A 19,422-nucleotide genomic window follows, 5' to 3' on the forward strand; every position below is an offset into this window, starting at 1 on the left:
ATGTGGCTGGCCCTAGGCGTATGAGATCACATTGTCGTACGAGAACGTGATCCGGTCTCTATGGATACTAACTTTGTTTTATAGTGCATGCATAGAGGTAAGTCTTCATCATTTCTTTATTTAGTTTTCTTGTATATTTTACGTTTATTTATGCGAATATTACAATAAGCTAGATGTGGGTTTAGGTTTCTTTTTAGAAAATTTATTATTTTATAAAACATAAAAAGGCAAATTTAAGCGAGTAGACTGGGATGCTTAACACTTTTCTTGGTCCGCAACCTGGCTCAAACCCGATCTCTTGATCAGACCAATTGAAATGGAATCAAATGTATGTTTAATATGGTCCTATACACTACAAGAAATTGGTTCTACGACGGCGTTTTTAAGCGCCGCTATAGATCCAAAAAGCGCCGCCGTATGATATGACGGCGTTTATACTTTGTGCCGCAGAAATGTCGGTGAAGGTACTGCCGTTTTTGTACACCGGCGTTTTTTGGGAGTGACTCTTTATCGCGGTGTTTTCTAATAAACGCCGTGGAAGATTTCCTACAACGACGTTTTTGGAAGTGCCGCGGTAGGCACTGAATTTCTAATTGTTGTGACGTTTATAGTAAATGTCGGGATAAGTATACTAAAGCGACGTTTATAAAAGTGACGTCATAGACAACAACTTTTTAATATTGCGGCATTTGTCAATAAACGCCGGTAACTGGGGTCCTCGCTTTTTGTTTTTGCCGACGTTTATAAAAACGCCGCTAATATGGTTTTTTTTTTTTTACAAAAATAGCTTCTATATCTAATCCATTAACCTGTTTCAAATTTAATAGATTCATCCTACCACCTATTTCATATATAATACACATTCATTCATATTAATCTTTTCGATCACTTGTTTCATATAGAAGACATTAATCCCACAAAATAATGGTTTTACTAATGACAAGATAAATTGAACTATGTAAATTATCCATTAAACATAAAATAAAAACAGTGTCTAAAGTACTAAGGTTCCGATACTGCAAAAAGAGGAGATCCCCTCCTACACAAAATCCATAGTTTTAAGGTTCAAATATTGCAAAAAGACAAAAGATCCCCTCCTACACAAAATCCATAGTACCAAGGTTCCGATACTGCAAAAAGACACAAAGAGACCCCCTTCTATACAAATTCATAACCCAATTAGCAAAGAAAATAATATCAATTCATGGATCTCTGAAGCCACCAAAGTTATACTCCCAGTGAGGAAACCAAGCCCAAAAGTGAAATTCCAAGACCTGAACACCATCTCCATCCTACACAAAACCATCAAATAGTAATATAAACTAATTAGTAAGACTGAAGGTGACAAGAGGTATGCACAAGTGCCAATAACAAAGTAAACAAAAAATTATGGGGACAGATAAACAATCCAATCAACCATCCTTCACTGGCTTGTATAAATAAAACCTCTTGACAGATCTTTACACTCAAGCCCACACTCAGCCTTGAATTGTGCAACTTTCCTAGATGTTCTTAACTGGCTAATTAATTACTACCTCCTGACTTGTCTATTTCAAACCACAGTTTGTTTCTTTCCTTGTGGTTTGCTCCTGAAGTGATTGAATAATGTTAATTATACTATAAGATGGGAGATATGGCTTAATTGACTGCAATTGAGTAATTTTAATTATTCTGTTAGAAGAACATTCCTTCCAACATATTTCAGCTACTGGATTGCTGTTTGAAGTCTATACTGATATAGGAGACATTTTTAAGCTTTACTTACCAACACTAATTGGTGCTTAACATAACAATTATAAGAAAATCTTTAAACCATATTCCTGATTTTTCTTTAATAGATATTGAAAAAGCTGCTGGAGTTTACTAAGTACCCGCTTGATAACCTTACTGGTTGGGGGCAGAATAGGAGACTGTTAGTATCTCAATAACCAGGGGTATGCTGGGCTGATTTCAAGGTCGAGCAGCCCTATGGTTTCAATGGAGTTAAGCAGCAGGATGGGTTAACAAGAAATGGTAGAAGAGATCTGAAGTGAATGGAGAAGAATACATATGAACTGAGATCTAAAACCAAACTTTAAAACATAGCAATCACAGGCAACATAAATTACAATTGAATGACATTTTTAATGACTGGAATAAGATTAAAATAAAATATATGAAAGTAGGAACAACAGCCAAAACAAGGTATGAGCTCAGAAGTCATAGGGATTTTCTTTTTTCCTTTCCATCCAGCAAACTTTTGCTTGCATATGGCAGGTCTAACAGAAGTAGCTTTTTTTGCAAGAAGTGTAAAATAAAGCTTGCTATGAGAAAAACCTGAAGAAGATTTAGAAGGGTTGTTTCCATAGAAGTAAATTCAGAGCATTAAATATGGAAGCCATTATCAAAAGTAGCAAAGCATAAGGTGCCGACAACCTTATAAGATAGCCAATGTTTTACCATCATATGTATACCACCCAAGGGCAGTAGTACTTGGATATTATTACTTCCCTTCTTGGCCTACTTCATCAAGGAAAACCTGTATATATCTACTATAACTAATAAGATCACAAAATACTGTGGGTGGGTTGAAGAAGAAAGTTGCAAAATTAAATCCAAGAAATGCCATGAAAATGCTCAAATGCAAGTGTCAATACAAGGGTTATGCAAGTGTAAATATGATGGAATGAGGGATGCACCCTTACTGAAATGGAAAAGAAAAGTTCTTAAATGCATCAGGTTGTGTATTGTGAATAACCAAGCACATACCCCCCTTGCTGCCCTACAACTGAGCACACACACCCTCCCCCCCTTGCTGCCCTACACCTGAGCATACACCCCCCTTGCTGCCCTACACCTGAGCACACCCCCCCTTGCTGCCCATTCTAATCGTTCCTTCTTGAATTAAAGCTTGTCTCAGGGAGAAGTAAGCATTAAAAAGTAGCATTACTTCCTATTGAAACCCTGGAATTGCTTACATAGAGACAAGAATCATGCTTCAATCAGAAAATGCTGAGAATACCCAAATGCCTAGCGATTTTAGATTCAATGAAAATCAAGGAAATAAATGCATTTACATACACATGCACACAAATACTAAAATATGAAGAGAAAGATGAACCGGAGGTCCAAAAAAACAAATCTAACACAGATCATACAATTTTTTCAAGATAAATCAGAAATAAATATTCTAATAATGCTCTTTGTTCTTCCTACTCTTTAATCTTCTGTTTCACCATGTTTTTGCCTTAGTTCTTCCTACTCTTTATTTTTTTTTCTGGTTCAATAATGCTCTTTTCTGCTATTTGCATTACCATGGGTTGGACCGAGTTGATACGACTCTAAACCCCCCAGCCCAAAAGACCTGAAACTGTGGGAGATCATTCCCCTCCCAAAAAAGATTCAAACCCATGATTCCTGGTCTTTACAAATCTCACTACTGTTGCATCTTTCCAACCTGCCATGTCTTGTGATTGTGTTGAACCAGTCCCAGTCGAAGCCTCTCCATTCCTATCTATAAATGCTATTCCAGGTTTGAATCAACCCATTAGGTCTAGGCGATCCCATTGATTGATTTACAGACCATTTTAATTAGAAATTAGAGGGCTGCTATTGAAAGGAGAAGGATGGGGCGGGATTGCAGGGGAGGGGGATTAAGGGAGTGGTTGGTTCCGTTGGGAGAAGGAGGAGGAGGAGAGAGAAGGATGTTGGGGCAATTTGGGTTATTCATTTAACTTTTTTTACTCATGTGGGGGTTTGGTAAATTTTTTTAAATCAAGTAACTTATGAATGTAAAACATAATTTACTACTACTGATTTTGTAATTTTTTTTTTAATCTAGTAGATCTAGGAAATTCCCGCTTTTGATAATTAGCTTCTAAATATCATTTAATCTTAGCTGGAACAAGTATGTGGTAACCACTAACACACTCCTGCTACTCAGATTGCCTGAACGAATCAGCTGAGTTGATTGGAAGCCAGAAGACAGCTTGGAAGTTGGGGAACTAAGACAGCTTGAAAGTTGTGGGGAACTTACCTGACGAATGGGCAATGACTCAGTCCTTGACTGTTTCAGAATTCTTGAAATATTTTGAACTCATGAAAGAGTAATAGGAATTAGTACCCCAAAAAAAAAAAATTAGAGTAATAGGAATGAGGAGATGGGTCGAAGTCAAAGGTCTCATGAACTCTATCTATGGGTGTGCAGATAATGGACCTTAGCTTACTGCTATTGTACAACCTGAATCAAGCTTATCCCAGGGCTTTTTTGAGGTCCCCTGGCATATTCTCTTCCTCGTAACCTTTCAACGTCATCCCACCGGCCAGCATTTTTGTATATGTTTGCTAACTGTACCTGAAGATCATCATTTTCAGGTCCTAACTTAATAAGTTGCTTCGCAGACAGCTCTGCAACTGCTGTGTCTCCTTGAACTGTTGCAGCCCCAAGCACTCTTCCTACAAGGCATGTCTGCCTACCCATAGTAGAGTTTTAATCCTTGCTGCCCTGCCTAGAAGGGGTGTCTAAAAGCTGTCCAAAATTTGAATCCTCGGAATTCTAGCTGCATTGCTGCTACTTGCTCTACTACTACTGTATTGGAATCTTATCATCTCTCTCATTCACTCACTCACTCACTCATCAACTCGATCAGACTCAACTCAAGAAGATGTAATGGTTGCTGGCTTCTTGGTCTGTGACTCTCTAATAGTGTATGTATTATACATATATACTCGATCTGAAGCTCTCTCAATCATATCTATCGATCTCCAACATAACTTAATGTCAAAAACCCAGAAAACTTAATTGCATCAAAGTATCAGTTCCAGTACTACAACATTAATATCTCACACATGAAAGGATATTTATATAGAAAAACCAGGTATATATAGGAGAATCCATATAAGGTTACACCCTTCATGCATGAAAGATCTCCAAGGTTCAAGTTGATGAACAAATCCAATAAGGTCAAATTGGGATTTTTCATTTTCAATTGAGTTGCAAGCAAGTAGCAGCAATGCAACAGCCATGTAGTATCATCAATTCATCGTTACAAAGGAAAAAGAATAAAAAGAGAAGTATCTCTGGAGAAGAATTAGTAGCAGCCAGCAACATCATCATTAGTCACTATAAATAAATAAAAAGTAGAGAAGAAGACTATCAAAAGAACCCAAATCAAACTCAAAATTTATCCATTCAACAGTTCAAATGAAACTCAAATCTTGACAGTACTGAAAGCTTACCTGTACAGATAGACGGTCAAAAAATAAGCCAACTTATGCAATGGCCTCAATTATCAGCTGCTCAAATGAATAGGTGAGCAAAATCAATATATATAGTACTTCAAATAAAAATTAAAATAAAAAACCAACAAAATTTTATAATTTTATAACTTACATAAGTGAGTTGAACTTTCCGAACTACCTCTACCCCGAAGTATTTGGGATAGATCAGCTACAACACGTTTCAGATCAATAATTTCTTCCTTCATCATTGCAAATTCTCTTTGTCTTTCTTATTTCTCCCGTCTTTCCTCAATATTTCTTTGTGTAAGGCCAAGAGTACTCGGCTTTACGCCTAGGCCTGCACCGCGCACTCGGCCTGGAAGATCAATGCCAAATGCTTCCACGAAAAGATCATTTTGGACAACACTCATCTCTCTCATTTTTGGGGGCAATTCTTCCAATTTCTAGTCAAACTTATCCTACAAACCAATGTATAACAGGTTAACAACGGACATTCCAATAGATACCCAAGAATATGCATAAAATTTATAAACATTATTAATCTTGACAAATACTTACTATGATATCTCTTGTCACCTGATTTATGTAACTACCATCTCTCCTTTGGTGGGTTTTCTTAAATACCTACACTCTAGTAGGATCTGCACCATCAGGGTGTTCAACTCGCTGAACAAGCAGATATGATAGTTAGATCAAATATAATCACATCCATTTATGATATTACCAAATGTTCATGAGATGTGCATAAGAAAATTACCATCTCGTGTGCTACCTGTGCGAAACCCTTCCGGCCAGTTGTATGAGACACTTGTTGGTTCTCTCTCCTATTTTTGTTAGCTATAGATTTTTCCTATCATATATCAAACCCATCATTAAAATATGTGTCATACTTAATTAAGTAAAATAAAATTAGGTCAATTCATTGTTTAAAATATATATATATTACTTGCCAGTCCTCAGATGTCCACTTCCCTATGAGGTACGCCCATTGATCAGCTGGAATGTCTACGGGATCAGTAAGGCGGGGAGCATTATAAAAATTAGGATATTTTCTCTCTGTCTCTTTTTTCAGAGCTGCCTTGAAATCCCGCCATGAGTGGCTCATTCTCATGAAAATAACACGTTGGGCATCTTTCGAAACATTAAATTTTTCCTATTAAACAAATTCAATTAGTACAAGTCTAAACCCAAATAAAAAATCAATACTTACCTATGAAATTAGGTCAATCTTATAGTGAAAATAAGATGGGATATCACCATACCTCAATTTTATTCCACGCATCTTCTTTATGATGATTCGGAACCTTTCTCCAGTCAGGATAGTTTAATGGTAGTAGGGTTGGGATCCTAGCAAGTAGTCCAGAGTATGTGGATGCCTCAGCTGCATTAGTGCCAACTACAATGTCATGCTTGTCTAATTCCAAATCTTTCTTAGTAGAGCTAGTCCTTGCATTGATAGAAAGGCCTCTTGTGCGCCCTCTCTTACGACCTACAATTAAAAAATGTGACGGTATTAGTGACTAATGTGCTGTCCAATTAATGCAATCAGCCTAATTATTAAGTATTCAAAACTAGAAACCGAATGTTGTACTTGTAGATGACGATGACAATGATGCATTAGGGTCCCCAGAACTCTGTTGCTCGGCCATCACCTAAACATGCATTGGAACAAAATCACAATTATAGTAAGTATATGTGCTTGTCAAGTGCAAACTTAAAACAAATAAAGAGAAGTTAAGCACAATAAGCACCTGGCCATATGATGGTACCGTAACTTTCATAATAACCTATAAAAAGAGAAGGCCTAAAATCAATCATAAATTGACTATCAACACAAGAAATCAAATCAGAAGCAGCTTTGGAAACTATCGAAATGTAGAATAACAGAACAACTCAGGCCTAAAACCTATGATAATTATAGCAATTAGAAAAAGGAAAATAAGACTCCATAAAAGACACCATTCTGGCATCACTATTTCATGCTTCTATATGCATGAACACTATTTTTTTTTTTTACATATATGCCCATCAAATGTGTTGGTTGTACAAGAGGATAGAAGAAATTTGGCTGAGAAACAAGCTGAATTTGAATTGATGAAATTTGAATTGTAGATACAACCAAAACTGATGTCTGGAGCTTTGTTCATCTCTTGTTTTATCTTTGCCTCTCTCTATCTCTTTCTCTCTCTCAAGTCTCAACACAACCTTTCAAGGAGCTTTTCTATAAGAATGAGAGCCTCCAACAGAGTCCTCTATTCATTGTAACCGAATCTTATGGAGGGAAATTTGTTGTTACTAATGGACTGCCAGATGTAAAAGCCATTGCAGCTGGAGAATTGAAGTTTAAACTTGGAGGTACTTCAAACTGAATCTTTTCTTAATATCAGAAAATTTTAAACCCTTTAGGTCTCACCATCACCAAACTTTGTAATTCAACTAGGACTGTTTTGATCTAATTTTGTGTGTTTTTAGATATTGTCTTTAGGTCTCACCATTACACCTTGTAAGCTGCCATTATAATCCTAATTAGTCCATTTCAATTCCCTTTATTGTATGCATATATGGGTGTTCTCCTCATAGTTTCTATCTTCAGTTACTTGTAATGGATTACAGTGCAAAATAAAATTGTCCATTAACTCAAACTTTCCTTAAGCCCTAGCCAACAACCATCATACCAAAACCTAACCCCCTAGTTTTACTGCAAATTGTACTTTTTACTTTAGTTTTAATCCTTTTCCCACCCAAACTGTTACTTTTCCTTCTCCTAAATTTGCCCCTCTAATTGCTATTCTGGTTATTTTAGGATTGTTTTTACTCTCAATGGATTAAAAAGCTGATTCTTTGTAGGACCATAGTTCTATATGCGATGTGGGATGTCCAGTGGTTGTCAAGCATCAAATTGGTATGAAAACTTTAGTGCGTGACTTTCCTACATCACTCCTCCCCCTCATGTATTTCTAAAACTAATTAAAATTTTAGTTTTGCATATAATTCAAAACATCAATGAAGCAAATACAAGGAGAAAGAACAGTAACGAAGAATAAGTAAACATAGAATAGAAGAGGAGGAATAATGAAGAAGGATAAGGGAAAGGAAGATGAAACACCTGTAGATGTCCAGTGGTTGTCAAGCATCAAATTGGTATGAAAACTTTAGTGCGTGACTTTCCTACATCACTCCTCCCCCTCATGTATTTCTAAAACTAATTAAAATTTTAGTTTTGCATATAATTCAAAACATCAATGAAGTAAATACAAGGAGAAAGAACAGTAACGAAGAATAAGTAAACATAGAATAGAAGAGGAGGAATAATGTAGAAGGATAAGGGAAAGGAGGATGAAACACCTGTAATGATGTAACGTGAGAAGAAAGGGGAAGAGGAGCAATCAGCTAACATGAATAGCATGATAGTAGCTCTCAGCAGCACATTAAGCCATAAAACTTGATTCAAATTCCAATCAATTTTATGTCTCCATAACTGGTTACATATATAAGGAAAATAAAGAAAAGAAATCCTAAATGGTTTCTAAAACTGGAAGCAAAATTTATTCAAACACTATCTCTATGATTCTATCAACATTAATAAAATAATAAATGAAATTACAAAATTACCCAAAGAAATAAATTCCTATATCCTACATTTAACTGCATCAATGTCCCTCCTCCACAGATTTATTTACCATTATACCAAGATTATGTCTTCTTCTTGTTCAAGAACTTGGAACTTCCAACTAATTATGCAATTGCCACTACCTTTAAATTCGGAACTGTTTAGTGCTTGGGTGGGCCAATAGCGACACATAATCAGGATTTTGGAGCTCAGGGTTCCATTAAAACCCCTTAAGAAACCAACCCTTGACCTTTCTAATACTTTCTATCAAAGGGAACCCTTTTAGCCCATTTTGAACATACTTCCAGCCCTAAAGAAAACTTAAGTAACCTACTAATCAGATCCACAGGTAAGGAACCTGGTCTCAAAGAACCTGCATGCCAAATTCCTTGGTTTTTACTCTTTAGCCTCCAATCCTTTGGCTATGTTTAGCTTCCCAGCAAGTGAAATTTAAGGAATACGAAGGCTCCATCTGTTGGGAAAAGTGAAGTGAAATAAAGAAAATACTCAATTCTCCTTGTCATGTTTGGTTGTCTAATAGCATATTGCCAAGGGAATGGTCTCTCTCTCTCTCTCTCTCTCATCTACAAATACAGTTAAGGCAATGAAAGGAACGATGGCAGTAGCACTGGCTGTTGGTCGGACAAAACTTTTGAACCACTGAAGTTTTGCACACCTTAAAATATAGGTGGGTGACAAGGAAAATCTTAGTCCCTAAATAAATCCTGTCCCTAGACACAAGCAACCCAACATAGCCTTTGGGTCTCCAACAAACATCAGGAATTCTTCTAGGTCCTGTAATAACATATTATCAATAACAAGAGATCACCTCATAGCAAGCAGGTGTGGGTGTCAGATTCGGAAAATCCCCAAAAAAATATACATGATTCTAGGACTAGGGGTATACAGAACTTTTAAAAAAAATTATACTTATTATTAGTTATCTTAATATTATAAAATGTTTGATAACATTTTAAAATGTTTGATAACATTTTAAAATGTTATCAACTTTAAATGTAAAAAACAAAACTACGCCCCAAATAAAATGTTACATTATCGACTCTTATTCCAAAACAATGGTTTGTAAAGAGGTATAATATGTTACCAAACGGTGGCTTGTAGTTAAGGTCAACAGATTGGCTATGGATTCAGGGTCTAAAATGAATCCATATATAAACTATGATCATATATGGTTTTATGATCCAGTATAAACACATGTTCATACATATATAAACTACATAAGCAAATCCATAGATAAACACAGAATGAATCGAAGCAGAAACAGAGAGAGCGAGAGAGAAAGGAGAGTTTAAGATTAAAAAAAAAAAATTTAAAACAACAGAACTCAACTACAGAAACCCTAAACAAAAGAATATTGGACAAAAAACTTGAAATACTAACAACAAATCAAACACAAGAACTAATACTTTATGAGAAATCAAAACATGTAAGAAAAAAGCAGAGGAGAAGGGTTGAATGGGATCGAACCTTGTGGGACTTGCGAGAATTGGTATGACTGATGAGAATCTCCAAAATCTTTTACTAATAGAATGCCTCCAATCTATTACGTACCTGGTGAAACACCAGGTTACTGTCGAATTCACCAGCTCAACTAGCAACAGTTGCCGATTCACCGTTTCTTTGTCATTTGAAAGAGATTTCAGAGAGGTTTGACAGTTGAGAGAGGAAAAAGATTTGAGAGAACTGATCGACTCACTGCTGCTCTGGAGTTTGAAAATACTTTTGAGAGAACTTTGAGAGAGAGATGGAAAGAGCGGGGGAAACGAAAAGGTTTTTGAGAGAGAGATGGAAATTAAGCGCGGGGAAGTGAAAACGAATTGGGGTCTTTTTTTTTGGAAACCTATTATTTTATACGGCGTTTATTTATAAACGTCGTTGTATTGTGACATACAACGGCATTTTATTGAAAACACCGTTAATAAAAATATTAAATCGTTATTAAATAGCAAGCTACAATGGCGCTTGTTAGGGAAACGCCGCGAAAACTAATTTGTTTAACGGCGATTGTGTACAAACGTCGTTATATATTCATATATGACGACGTTTATACCTAAACGCCGTTATACCTTTATTTATCACGGCATTTTTAACAAAATGTCGGTATATCTTCATATATGACGACAGTTGTAGAAAATGCCGCAATATCTCAACCCAAAGTGCCGTCGTTGCACCAATTTCTTGTAGTGATACCCTAATCTAGGTGGCGACACTTATTCTTTCTCTTCCAAGAGGAGAGCTATCTCTTGAGGACGAACCATTGTTAGTTTTTTTTTATGAAAATGTAATCACACAAACCACACACCAACCCCAAAAGGTTAACCGACTTTTAGAATCGTGGAATGGACGAACCATTGTTCTCACAATCAGCTAGACGTTGGCTAATTTTATGCCCCTCTTTGGTTCAAGGTGCTTCGTTTGTTGATTCCTCTAGTTAATGAAATCTTTCCCAGGAATTACATGTTACCTATAAGGCCTCAATTCAAGCCCAACTTTTCAAGTAAGTTTGAATTTTCTGAGTCCAAGCCCAATTTCATGACTGGATGCCCAACATTAACAAAAACTTGGGCTGGATCCAGGGCAATGTACAGGTTACAAATTTTTAGGTCCATGACCTTCAAAGTCTCTCCCCCCCCCCCCCCTCCTCCTATTGATAGAATACAGAAAAAAATTTATCACTTAAGAAACAAGTACATATGAGACATCACAAAGGAAATAGAAATGGATAAACCAAAATGAGAAACTAAAAGAGATCAGAGTGTGATCTAAACATCCATATAATCTTCATGTCACGCGAAGCATTCCATATTAATTGCATTTAATTAGTACCTTAACGGAGGCGTCTACATAAGGTAATACCATCACCAATAGAAATCTGGGATAGTTCAATACGAGGATCCAAAGCTTAGAAAGCATTAAACTCAATTATGACCCTTCTTCCATCCTTCATTACCTTAAGCAACTTCTCTTCCTTCACAATCTCATCCACCTCCTCTTCCTCACGAGCAACCGTACCACACCATAGAGTGTTTTCATAGGCAATAATTAAAATCCAGATGCTATCATTATGATTTTTAATCTCTTTGTGATAATATTTTTTGGTAGGGGGGGGGTTGGTTTTCTACGGACATACAGTGCCATCATCTGGGAATGCAAGAGCGGTGATCCGAAGAGAATAGCCGGTGAAAACTCCGATCTCCAACATCTTCTTGGCATTCAATATCTTCAAAAGCATAGATAAGAACTGCCCTTCATCAGCAGGCACTAAAGCCTCAGCCCTGCAACATATATAGTTGTGAACCAAAAGACTGTAAGTGACATGCAAATGCATCACCTTTCAAGGAATATTGGGATTGTCTTGAGTTTTATCTGGACAGCCCATACATTTTGGAACTATTGATTTAATGGGCCGAAGGCCCAGGTACTGTAAAAGTTTTTCTTGGCCTCATATATCGTTTTGAGACAAGTTGTTGTTCAGGACATCTAGAGACTAGAGTTACCTCGATGGGCCATCTAAATGTATGGCCCACTAGTTATTTAAGTAAAGGGCAAGAAGAGAACACTAACCAGTCGTGTAGCGCCTACACTAGAATGGGGGCCCAGTAAGACTGCGTGCAGGATCATTTAAGTGAATGGAATTTTTTAATTCACTGGGGGTTGAACGGTAATTTTGCGTGATCCCTTGTGCCCAAGTTGTAGCCTTTGGCAAGAGTAAGAAGTGCAGCAGGGAATAATTATTACCTCCAATTCTCGGGCACCTCCAATTCCTCTAATAGGGGGAATGGACCCCACCTTGGGCAGTGTTTTTGGGCAGATGATATGGTGGTCATTTCTGCCCCCATGTGAAGAATTGGAGGAATTGGAAGGGGCAGCGAATTGGAGGAGACAATGATTCGTGCAGCAGGATAAGCATTTTGGACTTTTGAGTGAAAGGGACTTACCATCTGCCGAGTCCGGATCTGCTCCCCACTTGGGGAATATGGAGACAGATCCTAACCCTCCATGGGCTGTGGGACCCACCTCTGGGTAGCTGATCCCGACTTCCACCTGCCATACTTATTAAAGTTGGGCTCCCTGATCTCCTTGAGCTGCTCATGCTCTCTTGGATAAGCACTTGTTTCTAAGATATACTGCAAAGGAAACCCAAAAAAAGAAAAGAAAAAAAGAAAGAGATAGACCGTTACAACAACATCAAACAAGCTAAAATAGATAAATATTAGTGAATGAAATGTTGCCATTAATGCAAGCTCTACCTTTTGCTGAGATCTGTGACCTGTTGCCTAGACATGTTCCCGTTACTATTTATAAAACAAAAATAGTAATAAATTAAGAACACTACCTTTTGCCTTGGAATATGATACTAGAAAGCTTGGTGAAGAAGAAAATTAATAATCTTAGGTTGTGTTTGGTATGCATTCTGGGAATGCATTCTCGGACGATAAAAACAACTATTTTTATCATCTGAGAATGTGAAATCGACCTAGAATGCATACCAAATGCAGCCTTAGTAAACAAAGGAAATACATATTTGAATCCCTCCTAGTGTACTACATAATTGGTATTTGGTTGCCTAGTTTAGTTGAGATATATTTGGCAGTGTTTGATATGTATCCGTTTACTATCCTTGTAAGGCCAACTGGTTATTTAGGTTGTATTTAATCTCCTCTCTCTTTACCGTAATGCAAATCAATACAATGAATTGTCGATTCTATCACATCTTTGTGCGACTATGTGTGTAGTCTATTCATCATTGATTTTGTAAAAAAAAAATCTGAGGGGAAGGAAGAAGATGATTGATGATATGAGAAAGGGAGGATGAGCAGGAATGCTTCTCTCTCTCACATATAAAAGTCATTAAATTGGGAAATTTAATCCGAAATGAATAAGAATGAGCTCTTCGATCATCTAAAATAGAAAAATATTGAATCTCTCTCTCTCTCTCTCCCCTATGATGTACAACTGCGCGTGCATTCTGTGATACATTGTTTGTGTCAGAAGATTCCAAGGGGAAAAAAGAAGAAGAAGCCCGATGAATGATGATATCAGAAATTTAGGACGAGCAAGATTGTTTCTCTTTTTCACAAACAAAAGTCATCAAATTGGGCAATTTAATAAAAAATGAACAAAAATGAGCTTTTTTGCTAAAAGATCATTTATATTAATAATGAACAAAAGAATTACAATGCCAAAAGAGAAATTATAACAAAAAAAAAGCTAGAAAACCCCTAACTCCCACCTTCGGCATTGCCATCAGTAGGGGAGAGGGCTAGCTACACAAATTACAAACTTCGAATTTGATATCTCGGCCTACATTGGGCATCAATAAAAAGATTATCCTGCACTGAAGAAGGGAAATCAAGGGAAGTGGAAGACAAGAAATTTTTAAGAATGAGCCGTTCAAGCAGCCAATGCAAGAAAATATTGAATCTCTCTCTCTCTCTCTCTTACACACACACACACACAAAGAAATGGAGCTCGCGTCGGGCATCACTTCCTCCTAGTCTTCCTTTCATGTGTTTCTGTCCCCGCGCCATCATGTTGTCATTTCAACTTTAAAGAAGATTATTTAGTTGAACACAAAAGGTCTGCATTCTTCTGAAAGGAAAGGGTTCAAGATTTCAAACACTCCTCTATTTTCCCCCTTCTCAGAATGCTGAAATGCATTTGCAATCCAAAAGAGCAGTGTATTGATGATTTTGCTCGATTTTAATTTTTTGTATCATGTCTTCGCCTAATGAAACCTAGCTCATGTCCATGTGACCTGAGAAGTCTGAATCCCATGGATGTATCATCAATATCATGAACGCTGGAGTTTCTTGCCCAACAGATCCCTTCCTCGGTCCAATATTTGCCAAATATCACATGCTTCATTGGTATTCTAAAATCTAGAGCAATTTTTATAAAAGATTTGGTAGATATTGGACCGAGGAAGGCATTTGTTGGGCAAGAAACACCACCGTTCATGATATTGATGATACATGCATGGGATTCAGACTTCTTAGGTCACATGGGCATGAGGTTTCACCAGGTGAAGACATGATAAAAAAAAATTAAAATCAAGCAAAATCACCCTAACTAATTCCAACAAAATATTTGTATCAAGGAACCATCAATACACTGCTCTTTTGGGTTACAGATGTATTTCAGCATTTTCAGAAGGGGGAAAATAGAGGACTATTTGAACTCCTGAACCCTATCCTCCCTTTCTCATTTCGTCATTCATTGGGCTTCTTCTTCTTCCTTCCTCTCGGATTCTTCTAACACAAATAATGTAGCAGAAAATGCATGAACAGTCGCACAACACAAGGAGAGAGACAGAGAGAGAGAGATACAATTGAGAAAAAGGATGAGAAGAATTAGAGAAGAAGAAAGAAGATTTGAGAGAGTGTAATGGCTTGTCAGAGTGACAAAGGCCTTCATTTATTTATAGTGAAACTAGAGGATAACAAATAAAGTATGCTAGCTAAGGCTGACTCATAGGCCTTATCTAGAATATAGATACAAGTATACAACGAATCTAGATGGGTTACATAGAGAACCTTATCTTCAACAATCCCCCTCAAGTTGGTGCATAGATGTCTCGCATGCCCAACTTGGAAACAACAAGATGGAAGGACTGAATAAATAAGCCTTTAGTGAATACATCTGCCAATTGATTCTCAATGGTAACAAATGGGGTGCATATTAGACCCTCCTCAATTTTATCCTTAATGAAGTGCTGATCAATATGTTTGGTCCTATCATGCTGAGCTGGATTATGAGCTATATTGATCGCAGCTTTATTGTCATAGTAGAGCCTTATAGGTAAGGGTGTCAAACGGTTTGGTTTCGGGTATTCGGTTAAGTTCCATGACTTGAGGGTGTGACCCGAAACCGAACCGAAAACGAGTCGGTTCTGGGACCACCAACCGAATCCAAACCTGCTCGATTCGGTTCGGTTACAGTTCTAATTCGGTTTTCAAATACGATTACAATTCGGGTCTAATTCGGTTTTGGGTTACGGTTCTAATTCGATTGCACACTTGAAGAGTAGAAAAGGGAAACTGAGAAAGGGAAATAGAGAAAACCTGAAAAGTGGAATATGAAAAGTCATTAGGTTAGATGGTTACCAAAAGTACAAAGAAAATTCATAGAGTTTTTTATTTTCCCCTATGAAAAGTGGAATATTTAAAGTCATTTGGTTAGATATGGTTACCAAAAAATTTAAAAGATATATGGCTTTGGATTAAGTGGTTTATTCAGTTCGATTTCGGTTCAAATCGACGGGTCTTGGCATTAAACCGAAACCGAAACCGAAATCGAACCGAGTTGAATTAGAATACCATATACCATAACCAAAACCAAATCGAATTAATTCGGTTCGGCTTGATTCAGTTAATTCGGCTCGGTTTTGGGTTCGATTTTCGGTTTCGGCTTGGTTTTGACACCCTTACTTATAGGTCCCTCAAGTGCTATTCTTAGATCACTAATTAAGAAGCATCTTTAGCCAAATTAGTTCACATACTCCTTGTATCATTGCCCTGTATTCAACTTCGACATTGGATCTGGAAACAATGGATGGTTTCTTGCTTTGCCATGTAACTAGATTTCCTCCAAGAAAGTATAGTAACTTGAAGTGGAGCGACGATCATCAATTTTGCCAGCCCAGTCAGCATCGGTAAAGAATTCCAACTTCACATTTCCATTGTTCGGAAACAAGATAACTTTTACTGGAGCAAACTTTAAATACCGTATACTCCTTTATACTGCTTCAAGCTGAACAATCTTAGAGTCATGTAGGAAACAGTTAACAATGCCTACAACATAGGCGATATCCGGCCTAGTGTGAGAAAGATAGATGATCCTTCCTATAAGGCGCTAATATCTTTATTTATCTACAAAGTCGCCATCTGTGCTGTTAAGTTAGTGATTAACTTCAATGGGGGGATTTAGCAGGCTTATAACCGAGCATCCGCACTTCTGTTTGGGGAATGAAGATCCCTCTGCTGGATCGGGCTACTTCAATCCCTAGGAAGTAGTTGAGTTGTCCTAAGTCCTTGGTCTCAAATTTAGTTGCCAATTGAGTTTATAATAGAGATTTCTATCTCATAATCACCGGTGATCACTATATTGTCTACATAAACAATAAGAGCTATGACTTTGCATCCTTATGCTTGACAAACAAGGTATGGTCAACATGACTCTATTTGAAACCAAACTTCTACATGGCTTTCTTTGCCAAACAAATTAAAAAAGATGGATTATGTTTATATTATATAATTATTTATTTTTTTTTAAATGAGAGTAAGTTTATATTAAATAAGTGGAAGTAGTTATCTGTCTGAGAGTGTGGCTTATACCAACACTCCCATGTGTCTATCTTTCCTCCTAAAAAAAAGGGGGCATAGGTGTCTTTTCATATGAGGAAGATAGAGATAGACTCATGGGAGTGTTGGCATAGGCCGCACTCCCGAATCGACAGGGTTCTTTTTCCCATCAAATAATTGCTTATAATTTTTTTTTTTATGAAAATAGATTTTTGATCCAACATCCAAAGAATAGACTGCCTAGTTGCCTGTACCGCCTTCTCTTCGGGCAATTCAAGTTTGATATCCGTCCGTTTCCACCATTCCCGGTTCTCCCAATCCTTGGACAATTGTACAACTTTCTGGGCAGAGGAAAGGCCAAACTCGAGAAACTCATGAGAAATGACGTATAAAGAAAAAGGAAAGAGAATCCTTCTCAGGTCTCCGACTTGAATGCCTCCATTTGCTTGGTTGAATCAGCTCTTTCAGACCCTTGTTGAAATAGCAACACATCCATGTGTAGATATTGATCGAGATGGAGATGAAGAAAGCGCCTCTTTGAAAGTACGTTGACGACCTGGATCCATCGACATCACTGACATAGGTCGCATCTGGACGGATAGCAGTCAGTAGACATAGAAGCAGTAGCCGTGGAAGGTATATCTCTTTGCCCCCCAACATCGGAAGGGATTTGGCCTTCATCTCTTTTGCCCTTTTCTATGACCAGTTTTGTATGTTAGCGCGGGGGCTTTACCCTATTTGAGGATGGTTTGATTTTGGTTTCTACTTATGACATAGTGAATTGAACTGAACAGAACCGAACCATATCATTTAACCGAAACCAAACCTCTTAACACCCTTAGTGGGTTTGATAGTAGAAATAGTAGAAAGAATATCAATTGGTTCACTCAAGTACTCAACCATGACACATGAGAGAGACATGAGAGAGAGAAGGCATCTAGGGGTGCATCTGTGACAAGAGAAAGCAGTGGAAATTTATGGAATGGAATCTCTTCATCTAGGGCTATGTTTGGATGCCAAGAAATGTAAAAAGAAGAAAAAAACATAATAGAACAAAAATAATGATCATAATTGATAGATATGTTTATTTATCTCCTCAAATTCAAATTTTTTTGGCTTTTCTTTTCTTCACATCCAAACATAGCCTTGGAAATGAATCGAGGATCTATGGGAACAATTTTAGACCCTTGAAGAAGAGAGTTCAGATCTGCTACCCACATGGAGGGGTCAGATCTGTCCCCACCCATCTCCATGTGGGTAGCTGATCCGGACTCGAAGAGGAGAGTCTAATCAAACGATATCCCATACGATGTGCATTTTTCCGTTGTGGATTGCAATGTAACGCGCTTTACTCGCCACCCATAGGTGAAAGAACCTGAAACACTTTCGGTGGCGAAAATGTTCAATTTTAGAGCAGAAAATGCCAGAAATAGAGAACGAGAGAATCTTACCGAGAGCGAGAGAGAGAGAGAGAGAGAGAGAGAGTGAGTTGAGATGGGTTCTCCTTCGTTGTCAGCTTCTTCCTCATCTTCAACTGGGAAATGCAAGCGAGGACTTGGATGGATGGAATGGCTGAGAGGGTGGTTCTATGTGATATACGAATTTCTCTTTCAAAGGATTACGGCGAGCCATCTTGAGAACCCAATGTCTTTGCCTCCGCTCAACGATCTCACCTGCATCATAACCGGCTGCACGAGTGGAATTGGCCTCGAAATGGCAAGGTAAATAAATCTCTGATTTATTCCAGATAATCATGTTTGAACCTGTTCATCATTTCGATCTCTGTTTCAATTTCCTCTGTTCCTATTTGTCATGCTGAGCTGAGTGATTATTCTCTTTATTGAACTTATTGGGTAGTGAGCTAAATCTGGTTTATTTTATATTATTTATGGGTTCCTTGTTTCGGATCAACCGATACAACCGCACTATTCTAGTTAAATGCCATTTTTGTTTTTCTGTCATTCAGGTCTTCACGTTCCTTTAATGGTTTTGCATTTGTTATCTTTTTAATGAGATGTTGGTAATTTGGTGGGTGAGATGGTTTCTTCTGTGTTGAAATTTGTTGGCAGTTGGGTCAATTATTGATATGTGGTGATGGTGAAGTGCTAACATGCGCTTCCTTTGATTTAACAGGCAGATGGCAGAGTCAGGGGCACATCTTGTTATGGCAGTGAGGAACCCCAAGGCAGCTCATGAGTTGATCCAGAAGTGGCAAAATGAATGGTCTGGAATGGGACTCCCCCTAAACATTGAGGTATGTACTACCCC

At 37.6% G+C, this 19,422-nt stretch overlaps 2 protein-coding genes and 1 pseudogene across 2 annotated transcripts in view; 1 reads left to right on the forward strand and 2 right to left on the reverse strand.

Annotated features, from left to right (window-relative positions):
• The window catches only part of LOC122664161 (putative caffeoyl-CoA O-methyltransferase At1g67980), a 54,233-nt gene extending 49,004 nt beyond the window's left edge, over positions 1-5,229 (reverse strand). The window contains exon 1 of the mRNA XM_043859865.1: positions 5,224-5,229. The gene's annotated coding sequence lies outside the window, so the exon portion shown is untranslated. The remainder of the gene's footprint in view (positions 1-5,223) is intronic.
• Positions 5,230-11,678: 6,449 nt separating this feature from the next.
• On the reverse strand, positions 11,679-17,726 carry LOC122665788 (annotated as a pseudogene).
• An 846-nt stretch (positions 17,727-18,572) lies between these two features.
• The window catches only part of LOC122664163 (dehydrogenase/reductase SDR family member FEY-like), a 39,638-nt gene continuing 38,788 nt past the window's right edge, over positions 18,573-19,422 (forward strand). The window contains exons 1-2 of the mRNA XM_043859866.1: positions 18,573-18,875; positions 19,288-19,408. Coding sequence (XP_043715801.1) covers positions 18,649-18,875; positions 19,288-19,408 — 348 coding nt within the window. The 5' untranslated portion in view covers positions 18,573-18,648. The remainder of the gene's footprint in view (positions 18,876-19,287; positions 19,409-19,422) is intronic.

The sequence above is a fragment of the Telopea speciosissima genome, chromosome 6, assembly GCF_018873765.1.
Source record: "Telopea speciosissima isolate NSW1024214 ecotype Mountain lineage chromosome 6, Tspe_v1, whole genome shotgun sequence".
NCBI lineage: Eukaryota > Viridiplantae > Streptophyta > Magnoliopsida > Proteales > Proteaceae > Telopea > Telopea speciosissima.